The 22,159-nt window shown below is 29.5% G+C and overlaps 4 protein-coding genes across 6 annotated transcripts; 2 read left to right on the top strand and 2 right to left on the bottom strand.

Moving 5' to 3' along the window:
* Window positions 1-281: 281 nt before the first annotated feature.
* Bm5714 (Mitochondrial carrier protein) lies at window positions 282-2,689 on the top strand (the record flags this gene model as incomplete). 2 transcript variants are annotated; one of them, XM_001894909.2, is made up of 7 exons in its annotated part: window positions 282-378; window positions 526-666; window positions 869-942; window positions 1,193-1,359; window positions 1,783-1,955; window positions 2,188-2,334; window positions 2,571-2,689. In XM_001894909.2, the coding sequence occupies 7 exons, from the start codon at window positions 282-284 to the stop codon at window positions 2,687-2,689; spliced, it is 918 nt and encodes a 305-aa protein (XP_001894944.2). The 2 variants fall into 2 exon arrangements, with proteins under 2 accessions (XP_001894944.2, XP_042932579.1); XM_043076645.1 differs by lacking the exon at window positions 282-378 and having other exon boundaries at window positions 579-666.
* A 10,043-nt stretch (window positions 2,690-12,732) lies between these two features.
* On the bottom strand, window positions 12,733-13,339 carry Bm17068 (Uncharacterized protein; the record flags this gene model as incomplete). Its single annotated transcript, XM_001894907.2, has 3 exons — window positions 12,733-12,799; window positions 12,931-13,067; window positions 13,241-13,339. 3 exons carry the CDS (start codon window positions 13,337-13,339, stop codon window positions 12,733-12,735), a joined length of 303 nt encoding a protein of 100 aa, XP_001894942.1.
* Window positions 13,340-15,140: 1,801 nt separating this feature from the next.
* Bm10892 (CG2 omega repeat, putative) lies at window positions 15,141-15,534 on the top strand (the record flags this gene model as incomplete). Its single annotated transcript, XM_001894906.1, has 2 exons — window positions 15,141-15,227; window positions 15,298-15,534. The coding sequence occupies 2 exons, from the start codon at window positions 15,141-15,143 to the stop codon at window positions 15,532-15,534; spliced, it is 324 nt and encodes a 107-aa protein (XP_001894941.1).
* A 1,610-nt stretch (window positions 15,535-17,144) lies between these two features.
* Bma-try-5.2 lies at window positions 17,145-21,025 on the bottom strand (the record flags this gene model as incomplete). Of its 2 annotated transcripts, XM_043076643.1 has the most annotated exons (8): window positions 17,145-17,345; window positions 18,003-18,148; window positions 18,347-18,516; window positions 18,961-19,092; window positions 19,635-19,734; window positions 20,384-20,521; window positions 20,633-20,680; window positions 20,971-21,025. In XM_043076643.1, 8 exons carry the CDS (start codon window positions 21,023-21,025, stop codon window positions 17,145-17,147), a joined length of 990 nt encoding a protein of 329 aa, XP_042932577.1. The 2 variants fall into 2 exon arrangements, with proteins under 2 accessions (XP_042932577.1, XP_042932578.1); XM_043076644.1 differs by lacking the exons at window positions 20,633-20,680; window positions 20,971-21,025 and having other exon boundaries at window positions 20,384-20,447.
* Window positions 21,026-22,159: the final 1,134 nt, after the last annotated feature.

Here is a 22,159-nt window from a genome sequence, read left to right as displayed (position 1 = left end):
ATGTTTAAATTTTTAGGAAATTTTAAGTAGCATTTTGTATATTATTGTACTGCAAAGTTAAACCTTTTTTTGTTCTGTCACATTATTTTATTTCACATTGAGTAAATTGTTCATCAGAAAATCATGAAGTTAAACTTTTACGATCATTTTTTCATTCAGCATTGTTGGCTATCCTAATAGCAGCACGCGATAGCTATAAACATATTCAGTTTTTGTTTCTTTTTCCTGCAAATTTACAAAATATAAAAGCAGAGAGCTTATAATTTATCATATGTCATTTCATGATTTGGATGGCTAAATGTGAAGTAGACGTTTCATACTCGAATAGTATTGGTCATATCAAAGACGGTATTGTTGATTTAGCTGCTGGTACAGTAGGTATCTCCTTGTTTCAAGTTTACTAATTAGAAATTGTTGGCTACAGTAACATCTAGACTATTAATACTTAATATTTTTAATAACGATATTCTTATTGAATTTAATATTTAATAACGATATTGCTATGATGGATGACAATTTTTGAAGGTGGTATTATAAATGTCGCTGCTGGACAGCCGTTAGATACTGTCAAAGTTAAAATGCAGACATTTCCAACGTTTTATCCAAAAGCTATAGCGTGTTTTGAATCAGTTTTACGTCTGGATGGCATCAGAGGATTATACGCAGGTTTGTTCGTTTTTTTTTTTTTTTTTTTTCCTCTTTTACTAAAGCGAAATATAAAAAATATCAAGTTGGCTAGAGCAATATTGTGACTTTGCTTTGTTTCCTTAGCTGTATAATCTCTTCAACTGTGTCCAAATATGTTTAAATTACAAAATGAATGTAGAATTTTAATTTGAATACTTACTGGTTATTGTAAGTGTTATAGGTGCTATACCGGCCTTAACAGCAAATGTCGCCGAAAATGCTATTCTTTTTGCTGCTTACGGATATTGTAAAAAGGTTAATTAATCATTTTTTCATCGTTTTTATGTTACGAGTTAATACATATGGTAGTAAATTATTATTCAAATTCAGATATGACATGCAAGGGTGCGAAGTTCAGGTTAAGGGAACCTTATAATAAAATTGGATTGTTCTCTTAATTTTGTCTTGATATTCTGAGTCTATATTAACCTTCATCTTAGAATTTCTATGTAGTCAGTGTGGATTTGAATAACATTTAATTTTGAATTCAACATTAAATTCTTAGATGGTTGCATTTTGTATTGGACGATCAAAATTGGAAGATATGACACCATTTGAAAATGCTTTGTCTGGTTCATTGGCATCCGTTTTTGCAGCGGTAGCTATTTGTCCGACTGAACTTGTCAAATGTAAATTGCAAGCGCAGAGGGAAGCTTTTCCTGGATTAAGGAGGTACGCGTAATATATATTTGATTTCTTGGTGCAAAGTAAAATTTTCATATTTATGAAGCTTATTTTCATATTTCTGAAATTTCAAGCAATAACATATTTATTAAGTTAGACATTAAATGGTGAAATTGGATTGTCCCATTTATGTGTGAAATTTTCGAATTGTTATTTTTTAGTTATAAAATAGTTTTTAGTTATAAAATAGCTTAATGGTAATGAAATTATTCTCATTTAGGATAATTTCAAATGTTGCTTCTATTTTAATTTTGAAATTGTTTCATCTTATTTTTCGGGTGATTTCTTAACTTCGGATTTATGGTCTAAATTAGCTGTAATTATATTCATATTACTCTTGTTTTATGCCGTTAAAAAAAGTTTATTCAAGAAGTGAAATTACATTGCAGCTAATTTAAGCAAAGTTTCTAGTACTCCATTCTCAGTATGTCGTGATATGTATCGAACAGATGGCTTAAAGGCATTTTATACGGGTATGTTATCAACCTTATGCCGTGAAACGGTCGGGTACTTTCTCTTTTTCGGTGCATATGAGTTATCCAGACTTTATTTGACACCGGAGGGAAAGTCGAAATCTGAAATTGGTTTGCTTTTATAATGTGCTGTTTATATCTCTTGTAATAGAGAGAAAAAGTTATTGTATCTTGTGAGCATTTTAACAGTTCTTTTTAAATTTCTTCCATTTTTTAGATTAATTCTCAATTCTAATCTTCAATCCTAACTTTCATTTTTTCCCGTTCTTTTTAAATTTTTTTCATTCTTTAGGTTAATTCTCGCTTCTAATCTTTATTCCTAACTTTTTTTCTATTGTTCTAGGCATTTTGCGGACAGCACTATCCGGTGGAATTGGTGGTGTTGTATTATGGAGTGCTGTTTATCCAGTAGATGTGATTAAATCTCGTATGCAAGTTACTGGCTCAGGAAGGTTCATTAACATATTTCGTAATATTGTCAAAAATGAAGGTATTTCATTCATTATTAGTATTTTGCTGTCCTTTACTGTTCTTTTGAAAATCAGAAAAATCATATTATGAATGTAGACTTTTTAAAATTCTACATCCAGAAATGTGTCACAATTCTGCAATCATTTTTCATAGTAGTAGTTTTATAAATCATATTTTATATTTGTCATAAGCTGGAGTTCTTGTAGTAGTAACAGTCATAAGTTGATCTATTCAACTGCGCGTTGTTCTGTTAAGGTATACGAACATTATATAATGGATTAACAATTACATTGATCCGTGCATTCTGTGCAACTGGTTGCCTATTTGTGAGCTACGAGAATTCGAAATTATTATTTAAAACGTGGTTATCATGATTCGAATTCAAGCATTATATATCGAAAAGTGTATGGTTTTCAAATACTTGAGTAATATTAGCGCCTACCATAATTAGTGATTTACCTCAAAGTTTGTGCTTTAGATTTTTCTCAGCAATGTTTTTGCTTTTTTTTTTGCAATGCAAAATGAGAAAACAAAAAAAAAAAAAAAAACAGCTAATGAATTCAACATTCATTTACTTCATGATGATCTTATATGAGAAATTTGGAAAATATTTATAGTCATTGAGTAAAGGAATGAAATGTTGATTCTTAAGAGTTTTATTTTAAAAAAATTTTTTTTTAAAAGGAATAAAAATTTATTTGAAATTAAGGTTTTATAAGTATTTGTATGAAAAAGAAAGTGAATAATTTCTGCTCAAATTATTCTAATGAAGATTATTACTATAATACTTTAATCTTTCTACATTATGCCTGAAATTTGGAGGATAATTAATAATGAAAATCGCGTTTTTTTGATTTATAGAATAAAGATGTGTTTACTGTTAATAAACTAATTTTAGAATATTTGAAATTTCTGCTATTTTGTCGTTAATCTTTCAGTTGAAGGAAATTATTACTTTCAGCGAAGATGCGAAAGAAATTTCATTACAGTGACACTACTATAATTGTTAGTGAAATAGAAGCAAGTAATGTGAATCAATTCTGACATTTTTTTTTTTTTTCATTGTCTTAGTGAGCTTTCTTTTTTCATCAGTTTATTGTTAAAATTTGAACTAAAAGTGAAATACAAGATTTCCACTGATATATTTGAAATTTTGTTTGCTTTTTATTATCTTTATCAAAAGCATACAAAATTCGCCCCCCATTCATAAATTTGTATTATTATATGTCGACTTATTATACTGTTATAGAAATTTATTGCACATGAGATTTTCATTCATATTACGCCTAGTATTATTTGTATATTTTGATAACATCCAATTATGATTTAACAAACTTTAAAATTTTTGGAGTAATCTGATCAATGATAATAATTTTTGATCACACTTGAAGTGGTGTAAAAGTGCTGAACAAACAAGTAATTTAAGACATCGTTTTAAAATTGATTGTTGATCCATCATTCATCTGATCGCTCATTGATTGAATCAATCAAAACAATCATAACCAATGCTTGAGACTTTCTGAAGTTAAATTTACAGGGATTCGCACAAAAAATTATTTTCGCTTAGTGTTTTTAAAACACTAATTCAGAAATATTTTGAGGCAAAAACAAAAATAAAATACGAAAAAAAAAATAGTAGAAACTTGTCGATAGCATGGAAAATCCCCAGCAGTTTTATGTATTGAAGGAGCAAAGTGATAAGGTGAAAAAAGCCACACTGACAAGTTTTCATTTATTTTTATATAAAAAAAAATACTTTTTCATTGATATTTTATAACTTCGATGTTTTACCATTTTTAAGTAAAAAATAAAAACAAATCAAGAAAACTTCTTGAATCGAAACAAATAAAAAACAAAAGAGTTTTAATGAAGAAAGAAAGTTTAAAATACCAAAAAAGATGATTTCCTGATACAAACAGGAATTTTAGGATAACGGCTATGATATATGTTATCATAACAACATACTAACCATATGTTAATCACAACGAACAGGAAGTGATACTTCTGAGTTAAGCTTTTCCTATTTCGGAATTTTGAATGTAATGAATTATACTAAAAGCATGAAAGTTAATTATAATTTTTGCCGAAACTTCTTGTTACTTTTTTTAAACATCTTAAAATTTGCTGACAAATTATTTTTCTGGTGTTGTCACATATTCCTGGTGCTGTCACATAATCGATAGATGCGATGGTCAATAATGCTTTTTTACGAAAAAATTTTTCATTGTTATGTACACTCTTCTGAAAATTAAATACAGTTCAATAAAAGAGTGACAATTGAAATATTTCAAAATTTCAATGTTTAATTTAACTGTATATAAGAAATACGGAAATTTTACCAAGGCAAGAAACGAATGTGAATTGGAATGGTTTAGAATTCTTCTGAGCAATTAGTCACAATTTGATTCCCTATTTCAAATACCATAATACTTCTCGCTCTGAAATATTAGAAGTCAATGTTGCTGTTATCATCGGGAAAGCACATTATCAGTTTATAGAACTTTGAAGATGTAATCATAATGAAAATTACAAAAGGTTGTGAGTGATAAACAAATAAAATAATGAAAATCACATCTTTCAAGTCCAAATCCTAATTAGTTAATTACAAGGGGAATATGCGACTATCAAACACATCCAAAGTTTACAGAACTTTGCAAAAAAAAGAAGAGGAAAACATTCCTTGAAGACATAGTTATCAGTGAGTTAAATGAAATTTGATTGCTATACATACTTATTCGTTTTCAAATTATTTTCTGTAGCAAAATTTTGAAAATTCATAATCTGAGAGTTACTGAAAATTTAATAAAATTCGTACCATAAAAATATTTTCCGAAGCATTTATATAAAGTGAAAGTTACAAATTCACTTTTTTTGCTTTAAAGAGGGACCAAAAGAGGGACAGCAGGGACCAAAATTCACAAAATATTTGCTTTTCAATTCATCGCCAAAATTATTTTATTGGAATTATGAAGTATTTGCATAGAAAAAAGATTATTCAGTTCAAAGAAGAAATTAAATTGTTCTGGAATTCATTACAAATTTATTGCTTCCCTCTAACTCCGTTTTCATTTCCGTTTCTGCAAAACAATAATGGACAACTCCAGCACACAAATCAACCAAATAAAATTTGTGAAAATTTCATAAAACTAATTTTTTTTAGTTCGGGTAAAATTCCGGAAACTCTCATAATGATGAAAAGCGCGAGATTTCCATTCTACACATCACTGTTACTGTTTTGTGCTCTTGGTGTGACAATGTTGTTAGCAGAATCACATGAATACTTCCAGGTAATTTTCAGTCTCATCGATGTTTCTCGTTTTTCCTGCAATTTGTCTCAAAATAAAAAATGGTTTCTTACCCTTATCTAAAATCCAATTTACACATTTAGTGCATTGTATGAAAAGAAAACTGTGGGTTGTGACGAATTTTCAATTTCCAATAAAATAAAAATTCATTGAAGAAATCTTATAACTTTAAAATGAGCGATCAAGACGATGACAGTTCCTCAGAGGAAGAACCCACTAATGATTTTAACCTTGAAAGTTGGGTCCAATCAAACGATTACAGTAATACAAATCGACAGATGGTGCCACTGAGGTAAGCCTACTTTTTTCCTACAAGTAAAGCTTTATGATGTAAGTGTTTGTAGGCAGCTAATTAAAGAAAAGAAAACGATAAAATTTTAACGACTATGGCTGTTATACCTCTGATTGATTCTTCTTTTTTAGTCGTATGCGTCCGATTAATTTCACGGCCGCTAATATTTTGTTCAGAAGAGTTAATTATGCGTCTTAATCAACGGATTTACAGAAGCACAAAACTTTTGTTTCATTATATTCGTGATGTTTGTTGCTGAAAAAGTTGAAATTTTTTATTATTAACATTTTTGATGCCAAATTATTTTCATTTTAATATAATCGATTTCATTCTTATTTTGTAATCATTTGACGAACTGATAAAAAGATGCAACAGAGGAAATATTTGCTGCTTAATTAATCAGCTGTTCGAGTCGAGCATGAATGATATTGTAATATGCATTTTAACGCCATTACTGCTCAGAATCGCATACCTACGATCTGACAGAGAAATGGAGATAATCAGATTCGAATCACCGATGTAATCATATTGATTTGATATATAACTTCTTCATTGATTATTGATCAAATATTTCACTATCCAGCAATGTCCAGATTGTTTCATATATTTTGCATAACTGAAACAAACGCAATATTCTTTAAACAATAAGGTGAAATACTTAACATGACAGAATTTTTTGAATGGAAGCTATCATTTCAGATTGGTTGGAATTAAATGACCAAAGATTCAAACAGTTTTTAATCTTCTGACTCGCATCATTTTTCATGCTTTTTCACTCACATTGTCATTTTCCTACCATTAAATTGACAGTTGATGAATCACATGACAAAGAGCATATTTTGTTGAGGTGAAAATCTATTTGCTATCTTTTGTGATTGCAGTTTTGATTTAATTTCTCATAGTAATGAGAAGCATTAACTGTTGTTAGAACTCATAGTTAGCCATTTGGTGATATGATATGATATAATATAATAGAGAAAATAATAGTCTTAATTAATTTAGGATTTGTATAGATTGCTTAGTTAAGATTTTGTAATATTCTCTTCCTTTTAAGACTTTTGATGAGATTTTGGCAGTTTAGAAGTTACAAGCAATGATGTTTGGAGTATTCAACTCTCAATTTCGATGAGTGAAACATTTACTTCATTGTTCAGAAATGTTGACTCTACACAATCGATGAATAACTTTCGTGTGTCAGATAGGTAATTTGATGTAACAATTTGGTGCAACGTTTTTCAAATCTATCTAACTAATTCTCCATGTCGTGCAAGCGTCTTTATTCTATCGTTAGCAAAAATGAATATGTCAAATACCTGGAAATTTCGTCATGAAGCAAAAGCAAAAGCAGCGCACAGAGACATATTTAACGGCTTAACACTTTAGTTCCTTTTATTTGCTATATAGAAATTTAAAAAAGTAATTCAAATTTCGTTTCAATTTAGAAATTTTTGATAAATTTTATTCTTTTTTCAAATGTCAAGTATTTGTCATTTTAATTAGGAGAAATTTTATCTAATAAACTATAAAGAATATAAAAAGGAATGCAAAAATGACACATTATTATAAGCACGCATAACTTATTATATTTAAATTATAAAGATCGATTTACACGAATAATATTCGATTTGATAAGCTAGAAATTATTAAATTATCGTCTATTCACTCGTTTTTCTTTAATATTGTTGTACTTAAGATTGTTTATCCTTTTAGAATATTGAGGCTCAAAAAAAAAAAAAAAATTAAGGTTCAGGAAAAAATGACATGTTAAAAGAATTCAGTCTTGCTAATCTCAGCAAAAAAGTTCCACGCCATTGTTTTGCATATTGTAAACGACAAGTGGTCGTCAGTATGTTTTTAGCAGATCAACAGTTATGTTTTTTGTTTCAAATACACGCAAAAACAAGCAAACAACTCGTGATCTAAGTTACCTGAAATGCGATGTGATAAGTTTATTTTATTAACTTAGACATTTTTATATCAAATTACGTTAATTAACTATCAATGCCAGAACAGAAGTATTTCAGAATAGCGAGAATATGACTGTCCTTACCAGGATGCACTTTAAAAACGAAGAATTACAATGAAATCATCAAACATAAGGAGATGTTTGATGAACCTTTTATTTATGAACGCAGAGGACCTGATCGTGGATTAAAATTTAATCATTCATCATCATTGTACAGTCATCAGGAGAAATGCAAGTAGCAAAGACTGTGGAAAAAATTTTCAACGTTCAACGTTGAGTATAAGCTGAATATCCACAAGAAAGGTTGCATCGGAACTCAACGTTAATTTGGATAATCTAGCAAAAATCTAAACATGTTTGCTAATTTGAAATTAATGCACATATATGGAAATATGTTAAGAAACATCCATGACTTTTTATGGTAATATAAAATTCGTGATCGATTTCATTTCAGGCAGATGAATGCTTGAGAATATCGTTAAATCAAAAACTTTATTTGTTTTCTCATGTATTTAAAAATTTTTTTTGTAAATTTTCCGCTGCGATGAAATCAGATCCAGTCCTCGATTCTTTGCTGTTTATTCGTGTATTCATTCCATTTCTTGAACAGTAGGTACAGCTTATCTTTTCTTATGTTGAATATAAACGAGGATGATCTATTTTTTTTTGGTTAAATACTGCATTCCTATTGAATTTTGTACTGCTGTAGAACGGGTCTTTCTCAGCTATACATTTAACTCCGAGTAGGCAAACATGTTTGAAGTTCTGTTAAATTTGTGAAACTAACGTAGAGCTTTCGTACAATGCTTCTTGTGAGATCTCAAATTATTCTTACAGTTGAAAATTTTGCCACAGTTTCCTCACTTCAGTTTAGGCCCGTGTGTTTCCTGGTGATTGACGAATGTTGATTTATGATTGAATGTTCGCCCACAACCGGACGTTTTGCATTCATAAATAAAAGGTTTGTAGTGTGTTTTCCTGTGAGCTATGTATTTCTTGTAAATCTTTGTTTTCGTAGTACATCCGACATGGGGACACTCGTAATTTTCCTCATCTGAATCAGCTATTAGTTTAACAATAGGAAAATTAGAATGGAAGGAAAGAAGTAGAGTAATGATGCAAATGAGACAGATTAAAAACTGTTTGAACCTTTGGTCGTTTACCATTTTTGTCATCTTAAGAATTTCACTTTGTTGTTTATTACAACGATGACATAAATCATTTGGTTCAACTTTCTTCTTTGCATCGCTTTGGCTGAGAATGGGACTATCTTCGCGACACTGGTAGCATCCAGTCGAGTAACTTGTGATTCTCAGACAGCTCTAATACACTTGACAAAATAGATTTAGAGCCAGTTCTTGTTAGTTTCCAATAGCAATATTTCAAACAAATTTATCAATCTGAAATGTACAGCACGCCCGACATGGGGGCACTCTTATTTTTTCATATCTGAAAAACTCACTTGTGACATTTGTTTTTTTCAATTAACATATTCCGTCATATCATTTGATAATTAATTAATGTAATTTAAAAATCATACGACTAAACTTCAAGCATATATTAGGAGCAAAAGCTTAATGTTACTTCTTATGGAGGGATTTTCCAGAACAGATAACTTCGAATTTCGCGCAGTAATGTCATCAGGTTTGAATTCGTATTCCTCAATGCTTAAATCTTCATTTTCGAATAGCTGAGAGAAACTTTCAGAGACATTAGTGTTTAAACCAAGAATTGGCTCTAAATCTATTTTGTCAAGTGTATTAGAGCTGTCTGAGAATCACAAGTTACTCGACTGGATGCTACCAGTGTCGCGAAGATAGTCCCATTCTCAGCCAAAGCGATGCAAAGAAGAAAGCTGAACCAAATGATTTATGTCATCGTTGTAATAAACAACAAAGTGAAATTCTTAAGATGACAAAAATGGTAAACGACCAAAGGTTCAAACAGTTTTTAATCTGTCTCATTTGCATCATTACTCTACTTCTTTCCTTCCATTCTAATTTTCCTATTGTTAAACTAATAGCTGATTCAGATGAGGAAAATTACGAGTGTCCCCATGTCGGATGTACTACGAAAACAAAGATTTACAAGAAATACATAGCTCACAGGAAAACACACTACAAACCTTTTATTTATGAATGCAAAACGTCCGGTTGTGGGCGAACATTCAATCATAAATCAACATTCGTCAATCACCAGGAAACACACGGGCCTAAACTGAAGTGAGGAAACTGTGGCAAAATTTTCAACTGTAAGAATAATTTGAGATCTCACAAGAAGCATTGTACGAAAGCTCTACGTTAGTTTCACAAATTTAACAGAACTTCAAACATGTTTGCCTACTCGGAGTTAAATGTATAGCTGAGAAAGACCCGTTCTACAGCAGTACAAAATTCAATAGGAATGCAGTATTTAACCAAAAAAAAATAGATCATCCTCGTTTATATTCAACATAAGAAAAGATAAGCTGTACCTACTGTTCAAGAAATGGAATGAATACACGAATAAACAGCAAAGAATCGAGGACTGGATCTGATTTCATCGCAGCGGAAAATTTACAAAAAAAATTTTTAAATACATGAGAAAACAAATAAAGTTTTTGATTTAACGATATTCTCAAGCATTCATCTGCCTGAAATGAAATCGATCACGAATTTTATATTACCATAAAAAGTCATGGATGTTTCTTAACATATTTCCATATATGTGCATTAATTTCAAATTAGCAAACATGTTTAGATTTTTGCTAGATTATCCAAATTAACGTTGAGTTCCGATGCAACCTTTCTTGTGGATATTCAGCTTATACTCAACGTTGAACGTTGAAAATTTTTTCCACAGTCTTTGCTACTTGCATTTCTCCTGATGACTGTACAATGATGATGAATGATTAAATTTTAATCCACGATCAGGTCCTCTGCGTTCATAAATAAAAGGTTCATCAAACATCTCCTTATGTTTGATGATTTCATTGTAATTCTTCGTTTTTAAAGTGCATCCTGGTAAGGACAGTCATATTCTCGCTATTCTGAAATACTTCTGTTCTGGCATTGATAGTTAATTAACGTAATTTGATATAAAAATGTCTAAGTTAATAAAATAAACTTATCACATCGCATTTCAGGTAACTTAGATCACGAGTTGTTTGCTTGTTTTTGCGTGTATTTGAAACAAAAAACATAACTGTTGATCTGCTAAAAACATACTGACGACCACTTGTCGTTTACAATATGCAAAACAATGGCGTGGAACTTTTTTGCTGAGATTAGCAAGACTGAATTCTTTTAACATGTCATTTTTTCCTGAACCTTAATTTTTTTTTTTTTTTTGAGCCTCAATATTCTAAAAGGATAAACAATCTTAAGTACAACAATATTAAAGAAAAACGAGTGAATAGACGATAATTTAATAATTTCTAGCTTATCAAATCGAATATTATTCGTGTAAATCGATCTTTATAATTTAAATATAATAAGTTATGCGTGCTTATAATAATGTGTCATTTTTGCATTCCTTTTTATATTCTTTATAGTTTATTAGATAAAATTTCTCCTAATTAAAATGACAAATACTTGACATTTGAAAAAAGAATAAAATTTATCAAAAATTTCTAAATTGAAACGAAATTTGAATTACTTTTTTAAATTTCTATATAGCAAATAAAAGGAACTAAAGTGTTAAGCCGTTAAATATGTCTCTGTGCGCTGCTTTTGCTTTTGCTTCATGACGAAATTTCCAGGTATTTGACATATTCATTTTTGCTAACGATAGAATAAAGACGCTTGCACGACATGGAGAATTAGTTAGATAGATTTGAAAAACGTTGCACCAAATTGTTACATCAAATTACCTATCTGACACACGAAAGTTATTCATCGATTGTGTAGAGTCAACATTTCTGAACAATGAAGTAAATGTTTCACTCATCGAAATTGAGAGTTGAATACTCCAAACATCATTGCTTGTAACTTCTAAACTGCCAAAATCTCATCAAAAGTCTTAAAAGGAAGAGAATATTACAAAATCTTAACTAAGCAATCTATACAAATCCTAAATTAATTAAGACTATTATTTTCTCTATTATATTATATCATATCATATCACCAAATGGCTAACTATGAGTTCTAACAACAGTTAATGCTTCTCATTACTATGAGAAATTAAATCAAAACTGCAATCACAAAAGATAGCAAATAGATTTTCACCTCAACAAAATATGCTCTTTGTCATGTGATTCATCAACTGTCAATTTAATGGTAGGAAAATGACAATGTGAGTGAAAAAGCATGAAAAATGATGCGAGTCAGAAGATTAAAAACTGTTTGAATCTTTGGTCATTTAATTCCAACCAATCTGAAATGATAGCTTCCATTCAAAAAATTCTGTCATGTTAAGTATTTCACCTTATTGTTTAAAGAATATTGCGTTTGTTTCAGTTATGCAAAATATATGAAACAATCTGGACATTGCTGGATAGTGAAATATTTGATCAATAATCAATGAAGAAGTTATATATCAAATCAATATGATTACATCGGTGATTCGAATCTGATTATCTCCATTTCTCTGTCAGATCGTAGGTATGCGATTCTGAGCAGTAATGGCGTTAAAATGCATATTACAATATCATTCATGCTCGACTCGAACAGCTGATTAATTAAGCAGCAAATATTTCCTCTGTTGCATCTTTTTATCAGTTCGTCAAATGATTACAAAATAAGAATGAAATCGATTATATTAAAATGAAAATAATTTGGCATCAAAAATGTTAATAATAAAAAATTTCAACTTTTTCAGCAACAAACATCACGAATATAATGAAACAAAAGTTTTGTGCTTCTGTAAATCCGTTGATTAAGACGCATAATTAACTCTTCTGAACAAAATATTAGCGGCCGTGAAATTAATCGGACGCATACGACTAAAAAAGAAGAATCAATCAGAGGTATAACAGCCATAGTCGTTAAAATTTTATCGTTTTCTTTTCTTTAATTAGCTGCCTACAAACACTTACATCATAAAGCTTTACTTGTAGGAAAAAAGTAGGCTTACCTCAGTGGCACCATCTGTCGATTTGTATTACTGTAATCGTTTGATTGGACCCAACTTTCAAGGTTAAAATCATTAGTGGGTTCTTCCTCTGAGGAACTGTCATCGTCTTGATCGCTCATTTTAAAGTTATAAGATTTCTTCAATGAATTTTTATTTTATTGGAAATTGAAAATTCGTCACAACCCACAGTTTTCTTTTCATACAATGCACTAAATGTGTAAATTGGATTTTAGATAAGGGTAAGAAACCATTTTTTATTTTGAGACAAATTGCAGGAAAAACGAGAAACATCGATGAGACTGAAAATTACCTGGAAGTATTCATGTGATTCTGCTAACAACATTGTCACACCAAGAGCACAAAACAGTAACAGTGATGTGTAGAATGGAAATCTCGCGCTTTTCATCATTATGAGAGTTTCCGAAATTTATACCTAAAGAGATTAGGAGATATTCTCGGTTCAAAAGACCGTATCAGTGAGGGTATATCAAGACTTTGATTGGTCCCAGTAAAATGAAATTATCTTGAAGATCTTTTAAACACAAATCGCATAAAGAAATTGAATTCTTTAATCAGAATCTCATAACGATGAAAAGCACGAGATTTCAGAAGATAACATAAAACTTCGCAAAAAATTTACTGGGAACTATTCCACAGAATACACTTATTTGTCAGTTTGAATGAAATCGACTGGCGCATCCAGTTGCTCATATATATCGACGAAATTGTTTTCACCAGTAAAACATTCAAAAATATACAAAAAAAAAAAAAGAATGGAAACAAATTGAGAAACAATAAGTTTTGCAAAAATATTTTTTTTGGTATGCATTCGCTTTGGGCAAAGATCATTGAATTTGAAAGAAAAAATAATCTGAATCATAGCAATGCAAATTCACAAAAATTACGAGAAGTAATCTTTGCGACGTTACTAATAATATAAGTGTACCGAATCTTTGCTCAATGTATCCCAATTGTAAAAAAAAATATTTTCTGGTAAGAAATTGAACTATGCTCAAATTGTTTCTGTATTTTGAAATGTTTTCACATTTTTTTTAAACATTTTTAAATATTTTGCTAATGAAAATAACAGGTGTAAAGTGTACGAGTCGAATTTTTATTTTTTTAAAGCGTTTTTTTTGGAATATTTTCGAGTTCTCAATATTTTTTTGAGAACCTTTATAAAGTTTCTATAAGTTTTTATCTGCTAGAAAGTTTTTGTCTGCTGGGATGATTTGCTGACTGATATTACTTTATTGGCTTACCACTCAGAGTCCTTCATAATTTTGATATACTCCCAGTAATATGCTTTTAGCTTCACATTTGAACCGAGAATCTCTCCCTCAAAGCGTTTGATTCCATTCTTTACATCACTATTACTATTTTGTGCAATATTTAAATGGGGAAATTTGAATTTGTATTATTAACCAACTGACTATAAAATAGAATGAGAATAATAGTTTGGTTCAAAGTCTCTTATTTCAAATATCACAATACTTTCCATTTTGAGCATAATAACGAATCATGGTGGAATTATTAACAGGAAAGCATATTACCAAGTGAGGCAATGTTGTGTCAATGATGACATAAGGACAATTTGTTAAAAGCTTTGGTGACAAACCAATGAAGTGATAGGAACTGTTTTCAATAACTAAAAATTCCAAAAAAAAAAATATATATATATATAAAAGTATGATAATACTTAAAAATATACGAAATAATATAAATGTTGTTACAAATTTGGAAAAAATCGTCCTAAAATGTATTATAGGGTGCATTTTAAAAGTGTGAAAGTTATCGTTTCGCATTTTTGCTTTAAAGAGAGATAGCAGAGACCAAAATTCATAAAATATTTGCTTTTCAAATTATCGTGGAAAATATTTTATTGAAATTATGAAGTATTTGGATAAAATGAAGATTATTTAATTCAAAAGAAAAATGTAGTTTATCTAGAATTCATTGCATACTTGCATCTGTCTCTAATTTACCTGGTTTTCATTTTGTATCTGTCAACAAAAGGTAAGTCAAATACGGAAATCGAGGAAATATTAAGGTTCGTAAAAATTTAATGAATCCTTCTCTTATGAATCGGAAATATATATTCTATTTTGAATTTCTATTATGTTTAACTTCATTCGTTGAAATGTATGCTTGCATTTAAAATCACATCTTTTGATTAATTAAGGTACCAATTTCGGAAACGTCTTGCAACGATGAAAACGGCGCGATTTCCATCCAACACATTTTTTTTGCATTATCAACATACTCACATTAGTCATAATTTCGAGGGATTCGTTACGGTAATTTTCTGAGTTTACGCCAATAGCATAATTATGTCAGAAAAGAGTAAAAGAAAATTGTGTTTTTAAGGAATTTTCAAGAAGCATAAACATTACTGGAGACGATAATACTGGTGGTGATGACCGTAACATGAACATTAGTGGTAGTGATGGTGGTGATGACATGAGCAACATTATTGACGATATTAATGGTGATGATGGTAACACTGTTATTGGCGACGGAAATAATAGTGATGACAGCAGCACGGACATCAGTGGCTGCAATAATATTTGCGAAGAACATCCACCGAAGAGTAAAGTCTACTGATATTATTTAAAATATACTTAAATGAGTCAAGCTAGTAAGTTTCTCATAAATATTCTAATAAGTACACTGTTAGTATCATCTCTGCTTTCTTCGCACCGTTTAATAATTCTTTTGTTGCAATAATGGTGTTAAACGTGTTTTGGTCAACCTTCCTAAGGATATGGTACGTTCTTAGGATTACAGTCAGCTTTGTTATGAATGTTTTGTCTCATTTTTAAGATTAATTATTTATAATTTATGCTGAATAACAAGAACTTCAAACAAACTGTTTATGCGCGTATTTGTTGTTGAATAAAATTGAAATTTGTTGCTGCCGAAACTTTTATTTCAATTCAATCGATTTGAACTTTCATTTTATAATTACTTATCGAACTTGAGGAAAAAATTCAAAGGAAGAAATATTTATTGTTTTTTGTTAAATAGCTATTTGATTCGAGCAGTTGTTTTTATTGAGCGATATGTGACATCAAATTTCTGGAATCATTTCATTATCAGTACCGAAAAACAAGATATTGCAAAAATAGTGACTGTGTTGTGCAAGCAAAAAAGGTATTTTTGTAAAAATGCATCTGAAACTCTGAAAACACGGGGGAATTTGCAAAATAAATTAGAATGTTAAATATAAATTAGAATTAGAATGTTATTTAAATTTAAATTTGCTTAAATTGGTTCAAAAATATACAAAATAATAAATCGCTTTTATGACCGAATGAACAATTCGGACTGCTTCGAAAGTTTTGAGAAAGTATAAATGAATTTTATAAAGAAAAGATGCATATACATTTAATTTAGATAATTATCAATTAAATTTACATATTTCCTTTTTACCAATCCTAACAAACTTTCAACCTGCTCAAATTGTGTGCAAACTGTGTGAATTTCATTGAAAGATCTTCTTGGGTTTATCATTTGTCCGGCTTTTGTTGCCGACTGCTTGATCAAGAAAGTACACTGGAATTTTAAGTTAATTTCATTTTTCTTTTAAATTTTTACTATATAGAATCTTTACTATATAGAAATAACTCCAAAAAATTTAGTGACGAATTCGCTTGGCAACAACGCTCAAATTGCATTATACATAACATAAAAGTAAACAATTTTTTCTTTCTCGAATGAAATTGAAATTTGTTTTCGTTAATAATTGATGGTATGAAAAAGGAATCTGGTAGCAACAAACTAGAAAGTGAGGTAATGAAGGAAAAACAACAGAGGTGAAATTTCGCATTCCTGATGATATGTCTGTCCTTTCAAATAGAGAAACCTTTCCTTGCGACATCAATTACTTTTATTTGGGAGCACGTTGTTGAAGAACACGGGAGACTTGTCCTGTTAGTACTATTTTCAAATCAGTGGTGGAATAATTTTTCATTCCTATCTAAATGAATGAAAAAGAAATTGAAGAGTTTGTGCTTCGTGTTCGTGTTTATCATTGTTTTTTCTTTCAATAATTAAGAAACGATCAAATTTTCTATTTCACAAACAATATCAAAATATTCATTCCGATTCTTCTTCATGAAATTTAACTTTACGTTAAAAGTACAAATTTTATAGCATCGAAAAGCATCAGTCGAATAGTTTACATGGTTGACCACAGAGCAATCATATCATGCTCACACTTGTTCCCAAGGTAAGAAGTATTCGGTGAATTTATCAATCTCTCCTCTATACATTTTGACATTCGTGTAAACTTGAGCTAAGGGTTGAGCTCTTTTCTCCAACAGTTTATTACAAGAGCTACCGTATGAGACGATACCGAGAAGAAGCCAACGTCCATTATGAAGTTGGACCATCAGACCAGCACCACTATCACCCTGAAATAAGTTATTTCACCCTGATAAGGATGACACAATGTTGTAATTATTTCATAAATATGATCCATAAATATGAATATGAATAAATAATATCCATAAATATAAAAATTGGAAGCCTAGCCAAACCATATTTGTCATGAATATTTTTCAGACATGAAAATTAATAACAAGAAATTAAGTTCTAAGTAAAAGAAAATGATGACCGAAACGGTTTAATGAATTCAGCTAAGGTTTATGTCTGTCAGACAACAGTTCCAAAAGCATTTTATTCAGTAAACAATACAAACTAATTGGATTACTTTTATGTTCGGTCCTAGAAAATCTATAATTTAATTTTTGGAACAAATAAAGCTTTCAGGTTTTTGTTGGCGCCTAAGATTAAATTAGATTAAAAAGAAGTGGAAGATACTGGACGGCAAAGACGAAGATAATTATCAATCAAATTCAGCAAACAATTAGTATATCAGAAAAATGGCCGAAATAATTAGAAATATTTGATGATAATATACTCATTTGATTATATATGTGTTTCCATATTGCTTTCCACCGTATCACTGCACCAATTGCTTACTGTATTGCTTCCTTAACTGTTATCTTTGTTATGGTATAGAATAATTCTTGCTTAAAGCAATATAAATATTTCAAAACAAAACAAACCAAGCAAACGTTTCGATTATGCGCTTCTTCGGTACACAAAATATCGTTCGGTAAATTATTTATTTTCTCCGCACACATGTTTCGATCTAATAAACGATGGAATTCCAATTTTTGTAAATTATTCATGAGAATACGTTTCATCGCTGCTGGAATTAAATGATTACACAATGTCGGAAACTGAAAAAGCAAAGATTTTGTGTTATATGCGAAAAAATAATTTGTTAAAATCCTTTATTTTGATTTTATCATTTCTTATCTGCTGATCAGAATATCTCTCAAAATCAAATGATCCGAATTCATCGATCATAATACTTCAGTGGAAATGTAAAATACGGAAAACGAACGATTGCTTCCCCATCCAACGCTTTGGATTGTGTAAAACTTCTCATTCAGAAGAATTCTACTTGCTAAACATATATAATTTGCATCTTTTTCGTTTATTTCATGCTCCAATTCCAACAGTGCTATATCACCACCGAAACAGCCTTGTCGAAAGAAACGTCCATATTGAGCTCTGTTAAAAGTACCACCGTGGTCTATTTAAAGCACTTAATAGCCTTTTACAGTACAGAAGAGTTTCTGAGGAAGAGAGATAACCATTAAAGGATAGGGGGATACAGCTAAGAAGGTAATAATAATTGTTCCTTAGTAAAACATTTTGCCGAAAAGTTCTTTCTGAAAAATGATGGATGAAATGCTTATAATTGTAAAATTGAAATGTAAATCTTTGCACTTATTATCAACAATTAATCTACATATCTACATATATTTCTAATGGTTTGAATGACTGTTACGGCATTCTACAAACTATTATAATTATAATATTAGATGGAAATGCTTTTTATCTCAACTATTACTAAAATGGCAATTCTCTGCTAAGATGCTTAATTAGCACTAAATGTTTCATATTTGCAACAATGTTTTACATGAAAAAAGTGAAAATTATACGCATGCCAACCTTATGATTCCCACTGTTTTCATCGGTTTCGAATTGAAACAGTTGCTAAATTTTTTTCGTTTCAAACACTTTGATCCGTACATTATTTTAGTGTGCTGCAAAGCTTCTTCCTCAGTTATTGCTTGTTTAGGTCTGAAAATGAAATTGATAGTTTTGAATGTGAATCGATCGAGAATTTCACTAGAAATAGTATCTGACTAGAGATTTTGCAACAAAAATTTCTTTTTCTTTTTTTTCAGAATTACCAAGAAAACCTTTCAAACAATGATACTTTGCTTCAAATATTCAACCAATTAGCAGAAACGAAATGGTCGAAATCATATTGGAGTGAAAAGGGCAAGGCAAAAAGAGAGACTTATAGGAAAAGAGAGGTAAGAAATTGACCTAAAATTTTAGCTGAAAAATCCAGCGAAACTACCAAGAATTGAAATATATTAATCGGTTAATCAAGGAAATCTCAAAACATAGTCGTGACAAAAATTTTTTTCAAGTATTACAATTCTGTACAGCATTCTCTTTCTTCAAAGAAGAAAAAGGTAGAATTACGCTTCGAGAAGCGCACTTCATCAAATTGGATTTTTTTTTTTTTTTTTTGCAGAAATACAAAATTAAAATTGCTCAGTTAATCAATAGAGTTAATTATTATGAAGTTTAATAATCAAAAGCAAAGTTACCGGCATTTCCCTAAAGATGGCTTGACACCTTCTCTGAAAAAACAGTGCGCCGCTGTTATGACATGTTTGTTAGAAATTAGTGTGCCAACGCAGCAATACACTAAAAAGAATGCATGCAATTAAAATGTGAGTGTAACTGCAAAATAGAACTTAATAGATCAAAATATAAAAAAGATTTAAGTAGAATTTATAATTGAGTATTGGATAAGCAATTGATTATGCCAAATTTAATGGTTGTACGCAAAAGTTATTTGTCATCTGGAATGTTTTTGTACATATTTATACATTATATGAGCATAACCATTATGCAATGAAAGAAATGGATTCGAATTGGAAAAGATTTAAAATAACAATGAAAAAGTGATTTATAAAAATGATAGAACTCTATGCTAAAATGATCATTACATAAACATTTTCAGCGCAACAATGATTGGAAATATAATTACATTAGAATATAAAATAATCCGAAAGTTTAGTGCAAAGAACTCACGTTGGTGTTGTATCTCAGTTATATATATATATTTTAATCTGTGGCATAACAAAGTGATAAAGATAATCGGAAAAAACTTTAATTTAATAAATTCATTACCTTCAACTCATTTGCTAACAGAAATGAAGATTTCAATAATGAAAAAAATGGAATTAAATTGAAATATCAATTTCATTAGTAAGTAAATAAAGAAAATTGGTTTTGCATAGATTTTGTTTATAAGTAATTCATAAATGAATTAAATGAAAAATAGAGGTACCATCGTTCATGTAAATAGCTACGGTCCATGGATGTTCACCCGTTTCAACATCTGTACCACCCATAACTTTCAAATGATAATTTGGCTTCCGTACATATCGCTTACTACGTAAAACTGATATGCCACATTTTCGTGGATCTGTAGAAGATAACTTGATAATAAATGAAATTTAACAATTAGTAAGCACGTGATAGTAACAGAAAAAAATTTGCTACTGAAGTGGATTCAGGATTGTGTTATTAAACTTACCATAATATATCTCGCTGAATAGTGTGCTGATGTTCTGTTTTAGCATAACTACAAAGAAAAAAAAAAAATTAAATGACTTTGATAAGAGAAGGAAAAGATAGGATTTAACTCCTTCAAATTTCATTTTCAAATATTTCGAAATTCTTCATTCTCTAACTTTTGAAATATAAAAATTTCTCACAATTTCTGCTTGTGTTTTTGTTCGCATGTTCAGATCTATTGAAAACAATCCGTTTTTAATTGTTCAGTGAAAGGAAATGACAACAAGATAACAAATAATTTCATCTTTTTAAAATTCAGCACAGATATTTCCACATATATTCCAAAAATTTGCATACCGTTTTTAATAAAAGCAAAGATAAAAGCGAAGATAATCAAAATATTTGGATTCATTCGAATCAGCTTATTGTTCCCTTTCAGTTATTGTAACAGAAAGTTTGTTTACAGATATCTTCAAAGTGAGATGATTGATGAGTAGGAGACATGAATAAATAAGGGAAGTGTAATTGAAATACCAAATTCATACTCACGTTGAATGGTTACCTGTGATAATTAATATGTGGTGTTGAATTTTATAATTTCATCAATTTATTGACATATTGCATTCAGTCATTCTGGATTTATACCTTCTGTTTATATCTGAAAAAATCTCTACTAAAACGCTTAACTGAAATTTTGCCCGATAAATTGTACTACATGTAAATTGGGAATTAGCTGCATGCAGCGGATATTCTAATATTATAAGCACAATAATAATCTTTAACATAATAAATAATTTAACAATACAAGAGGCTTTGAATAATAAATTCTTGACTCTACCACTGTAATGTGACAATTTGCTACTATTACTAGTAATAATAATAATAATAACAATAATAATAATAATAATAATAATAATAATAATAATACAAAATAATTATAATAATAACAATAATAGATGTTGATAATATATATAATATAATAACAAATATATGAATAATAATAAAATAAAATAAAAATGGTCTGAAAAGAACAGTTTGGACAATTTGAAGAAATCAATTACCAATCTCATTGCTTTTAACATAATAAAGAAGTAAAAATGATTGCCATTTCTATAAACAGAAAAGTATGTTATCATTATCATACTGATGTCATGTCAATGCTAGTATAAAGATGTGAATTACAATTGTATGCAAATTATCCCTTTTTAGAGCTGCTTATATTTCATATATTTTGCATATTATTATTCACTTTAATAGTTTTTGTAATAGAATAACAAGTGAAATATATCATAGTGATACATTCATTAAAAAGGTCAAGAATTCTGTGAACTTTGTGTTATGTTCTTTTGTTAAAAAAAGTAACAAAATTATTGAAATTAATTAATTTATGCCATTGCCAGTGATAAAAAAGATTATTCTCCATCAAAAAAAAATGTGAAAAACTTCCAAAAAAAAATACTTTTTCGTTTTTTTTTTTTTTTTAACTCAAATTTAATATTTTGACGATATTTTAAATGAAAAATGAAAAAAAAAATTAGTCTTTATT

The sequence above is a fragment of the Brugia malayi genome, assembly GCF_000002995.4.
Source record: "Brugia malayi strain FR3 genome assembly, contig: Bm_v4_Chr1_scaffold_001, whole genome shotgun sequence".
NCBI classification, from domain to species: Eukaryota; Metazoa; Nematoda; class Chromadorea; order Rhabditida; family Onchocercidae; genus Brugia; species Brugia malayi.
Note: the sequence above shows the minus strand (reverse complement) of the source record. Positions and strands in the feature narration are given on the sequence as shown.